General features: G+C 37.1%; 1 protein-coding gene across 1 annotated transcript in view; it reads right to left on the reverse strand.

The window, feature by feature from the left end:
- The window catches only part of LOC101848719 (serpin B6), a 26,916-nt gene that overhangs the window by 18,402 nt on the left and 3,155 nt on the right, over window positions 1-5,359 (reverse strand). The window contains exon 2 of the mRNA XM_005091399.2: window positions 1,229-1,339. Coding sequence (XP_005091456.1) covers window positions 1,229-1,286 — 58 coding nt within the window. The 5' untranslated portion in view covers window positions 1,287-1,339. The remainder of the gene's footprint in view (window positions 1-1,228; window positions 1,340-5,359) is intronic.

The following is a 5,359-nucleotide window of genomic DNA, read 5'->3' on the forward strand; positions in this document are numbered from 1 at the left end:
TGGGGGGGGGGGTCAAATCGAGAATTTCCGATTTTCTTCTCTAAGGCCTTGAATCCATCTCAGCCTGGGTTAGCCCTGATAGACAGTGTCGAAGCAAGCAGCCCACCTCCCAAATGAGGCCGTAAGATCTGCATAATTTACATTTTCTCTGGAGTGCGCATTGTTCACAGTGCGCTCGTTCTTTCAGCATGTTATTATTAACTTTATTTCCGGCTTGTCAAATTAGTGTTATAGCCTCGACCACTTAAAATGAGACTTGAAAACCCTAGATCTTGTCTTTGATAGACGCTAAAGTGTGTGATGTGTGACATAAAGCGAAATCAAATTGGAATAGACTTCGGGTTTTCACAATACAAAAATGGATATTGGCACTCTAAGTCTAATTGCTGAAAATTGATTTACTTCAAGAAGCCAAGTCAAGACATGCCTTGTGACCGGGATAAGCAAACTTTAGAAGTCTTTGCAAATGTGTTTTCCATCGATGTATAAGATCTTGTTTTAAAAGGTGGAATGGAGAGGGTGGAAAACTTATTTGACATGTCGGGGAAAGTACTCTGTGCATGAAAGAGACATGTTTAAGTGCCATTTGATAGAAAAGGCTTGATCGAAGTGTAGCGCTTTTTAAAAAGATCCCTCTACGTTCGTGAGGAGAAGGTGGGTAAATAGGAATAGTTCACCAGCAGTTGGAAGATCTATGTGATTAAGCTTAAAGACACGTTTAGGAGCAACAAATCATAGATGCCTGATTTATATTGTAATGAATAAGATGCAAAAAAGGATTACAACTTTTGATATGAAACATAGATTAACATGAAGACATAAAATAAACAATGAGAAAATACTAAGAAGAAGAAAATTTAAAACGCCAACACTCCTCTGTCTCTCTAATTGCTCTGAATATGAAGTGAGTGATTTGCTTATCAGAGGCGTTTAAATTCACCCAGAAATCCACGCATTATGCGAAGACCCTAGTTATGACATTACAGCCACGGGTTGTGGGGTTGGGGAATATGTAACAGATGCATTAAAAAGGATCAAGAGTTCGTTGGCATAAGAAGGGTAGACTCTGAATTCTGAATAGATAAGTGCCCATGAGATACGGTATAACCCCCTCCCCCACAACAAAAAATTCCTCCAGCACTCCCATTCACCACCTAACCCCACCCTACACTACTCCCACTCCACCCGACCTCCGCAAAACAAACCTCCCTGAACCCTCCCAGCTTACCTCCTGTGAAAAGCAGAAGTAAGACACAGGTAAGCGTCGGTACTCCACAGGTCTCCATTCCGAAAACAGCTGTACCGTGAAACACTTCTCAATTCTTGTTACGTTGTCAACCTGAGAAGTAAATAATGACATAATATGATATGTATACAATACAACTGTCAACTCCTGGGAAATATCTAATGCGATGTACTTGTATAATATGTATACATTAAAACAACAGATATTATTTATCTCCTAAGAAATAAATAAAGTGATAAAATATGTATACATTTAATGATAGACTGTCAACTCCTGAGGAGTAAATAATGTGATATAGTCTAATTATATTTATACATTTTACAACAGACAATCAACCCCTGACACTAACACTGTCCTGACAAACCACAAGACCTCTGTTTGTGAAAAGCTCTTGTTCTAAAAAAGACCAGTATCGCATAAATGCCACAAGCAGAGCCATGAAAAACCAACTTACCGAACACCAGAAGACCGAGCTTGTAAAGCTCAGTGGATTGTTTCTCGAGCAAAAAAAGCTTTTCGGTTCATAAAAAGAACTAAATTTCCAAACAGCCAAAAAAACAAACATTTTTTATTTAAGATTAAACCAATGCTGCTTTATGGCTCTGAAATTTGAAGTACCAAAAATTAGGACGTGATTGACAATGTTCAGATAAAATTCTGGAAAACTTTTCGGGGTCTTGGCAAAGCTACATCCAAGTGTTTTGTTCTGAGAGAAGCGGGATGAACCAATTTATGTTCTGATAACATGCCATGTGTCATTAAATTCTGGTGCAGACTTATTCACTAAGACAATGACATATCCCAAGAAATATTACTTGGAATTATATTGTTCCAGTGGACAGGGTAAAGTCAACTGAGCTACTAGAGTTAAAAACCTATTTTTTTCTTCAGTGCACTAAAAAGTAGGCTTGTTGATCATTCTGTGCAGAACACAGAGGAAGAAAAATGTCATAAGTATAATTTACGCTGCCTTACAATTCCGTTTCAAGAAACAGCTGATCATCAACCTCCCACGGTATTGGAACAGAAGAATCATAGCCTTGTTTAAAACTCGTAGCTTTCCATTAAATAATCATCTTTATTTGTGGAAATTAACAAATTCACCCTTACGTGAGAGGTGTAATTTTCATGGTGTTTGTGATCATTACAGTTACACACTGCTTGCTGTTATTTCATTTCCTTTATTCTCTTTACCATGCTGGATGGGTCAAAAACTTCTCGTCCTCTTTGGGTGTTAAAGGTCATCATCAGTTCATGCTACACGAACTATGATCATATTGCAGTTACTACTATTATTATTATTATTATCATTATTATTATTATTATTATTATTATTATTATTATTATTACTATTATTATTATTATTACTATTATTATTATATTATTATTATTACTATTATTATTATTATTATTATCATCATTTTCATCGTAATCATCATCATCATTATTCATATTATTATTGTTTTTATTATTTTTGTTGTTGTTGTTGTTGTTGTTGTTGTTGTTATCATTAATATCATTATCCTGATTGTAATTATTATTATTATTGTAATTGTTATTATTATCAGTATTATAATTATGTTGTACAATATCCCAGCACATCGACAGAGGTATGCGATAACATAAATTCCCTCTACGGGAATCGAACTCGCCTGTTTTTTTGTGCAACGAAGCCGTCCCTACTATATATAGTTTTTACAGTTCAAATATACACATAAGAAATTCAAAGACCGCATAGAAAGACCAAATTACACCTAGCAAATCCAAATATACAAATGACGTCATAAAAAGTCCTAATACAACAATAGCAAGTTCATATGTAAACATAGAAATCTCAAATGTAACACATAGCAAATTCAAATGCCACATAGCAAGTTCAAATGTAAATATGCTTGAACTAGAGTAAAAGGAGGCTAAGTTGGTGGTTGGCAGGTGCTCTTGTGTGGTTTGCTCTTTCTTTCATATCCAACATCTATCATCCTGATGCCCCTATGGCATCGTGCGGTTTGGTCCCCTTCGACCCTGCCTTACTCGAACAAAGCAATGACCACTCCGTGCTCTTCATTGGTTTCTATTCGTCAACGGCTTGCTACCAGCTTCCTCAATAAAGGCAAATTCATACCGCTAAATGTTCTGCATCAGCCATGCTGCATATTGATGTCTAGTTGCTTCAGTCCTATTTGAATTTCTTTTCGCGGGAGCATCCTCAGGATTTTTTTTTTAATGAGGATCCATTCAACTTAAAATTAAACTGTTTATGGTTGTCGTCAACTCAGTTTGAGCACATTAAAATGCTTTTCACGCTGAATAATCTTTGGGGGGGATATTTGCTTTTGCTATGTGGCATTTGAACTTGCTATTGTGTTACATTTGGATTTGCTATTTGTACATTTGAATGTTACGCACAACTGTGCACTAAAATTTCCTATTGTACATTTGAACTTTCTATGTGGCGTGAAACTTTCTATGCGGCATTTGAACTTGCTATGTGGCATTTGTATTTCCTATGTGTACATTTGATCTGAAAAAACTATATTACAACACAGAAATTGGTGTGTAATTTGTGTGTTATCTGTTCTTGGTGTAAAATTCCAATCATCAGGGGTTTATTTTTCTTTCTTTTTTTTGGGGGGGGGGTGAATTCAGCGTGTAGTGCGTCAAGATCATTTCAATAGTCAAATTGATTGAATGAGAATGGCTATGTGGAGGTTAACTGTAAAACTCCATTTGCCGAAAACAGATGGGGGGGATCGTTCATGATGGCCAAGTGGTTTCAGCTAAATTGAGAAGTATTTTATCCACTTTGTGGAGAATCGAGTTAAGTCCTGCATCAGAAAGCAATTAATGCATTTAGATTTTTTTCAGGTTTCCCTGTTTCCCAGCCCGGAAGTTGTAATCAATTTGGAGAAAGGTGTATTCGACAGGGCAAACAGCAATCCACAATACTGTCTCGGTGAAATAAAAACAATTTCAGTTTCAAAACATTTGTGAACACTGAGGCAATGGTGGAAATGCTCTCACATTTAGAAATCGATAAGATGTGTGTATGTCGGGGGGGGGGGGGGGGGGGGTAGTCAGGCATTTTACTCGTTTAGAATATTTTAAGTGCTTAGTATAAGTCTTAACGATACTTTGCCTACAATAAATACAGTAATCAAAAACCTTTTTTCTCAATGGTACAACAAAACATGTGCGCTAATAAAGCCTACATATTTCCTTTGATGTGCCTCATTTTTTTTATATTCTTGAAATAAGTGGGCTCCAGGAGTAACGAACTCTTGACATTTGATTGTCGTGTCGTGACCAGGGCTTTAACCCCTTCACTGCTAGGCCCGAGAATTGAGTAATGAGGCAAATCTTGGAGCAAAAGCGCATTCCTGCGTTTCATAAATCTTAGTTTACAGAGATGAAAATAATTCATTATTTGTTACTTTTTTTTTTGCTTGATTTTTGGTTTTTGGTATCGTCGTTGTCCCCTCTCCACTGACGGCCCAATAACCGTCAACACTCTCAACCACACAACGAAAGGGACAGCGAGCTGATTTCGCAGAGAGCACCATTATGTTAACAAAACTTTGCCCTCCCCTGCAGACTCTTGAACTGGTTCGTTTTTGTCTTTGTTGTATTTGTGGTTGAGGTTTTTTTTGCTCCTTTCCTTTTGGAGGGTTGGTGGTTGAGGGTTTGTTGAAAGGGGGATGGGGTCCTCAACCACTCGAACTTGCCTCGTGTAGTCAAGAAGACCTAATTACCTACCTTCAGTTATTTTGAAAAAGACATCAAAATGTGCACACAAAAAGGCCAAGAAATGAATGGCGGACCAGACGCGTACGTTGTTTTCTATTATCACGTGTTAGGGTTACGTCCCAAAAAGTAGTAAGTAGTCAATTGAAATTAACCTACTATGATTACACATGGCGTACGCAAATGAACAAAACCCATGAAAGTGAACAAATTTGTTTATCTATAATATGTTATTAATCCTTACTAAATTAAGTTCTTGCACCAGCAAAACTTTAAAAATTATTGTGCTCATTGTGGGCACAGAAGTGGTAGTACCATAGCCAAATGACGTGTTAAATGAGACGTCGGAACTGCTGACTGTGGGTAATGGGG

This window comes from Aplysia californica, unplaced genomic scaffold (assembly GCF_000002075.1).
Source record: "Aplysia californica isolate F4 #8 unplaced genomic scaffold, AplCal3.0 scaffold00029, whole genome shotgun sequence".
Classification (NCBI taxonomy): Eukaryota; Metazoa; Mollusca; class Gastropoda; order Aplysiida; family Aplysiidae; genus Aplysia; species Aplysia californica.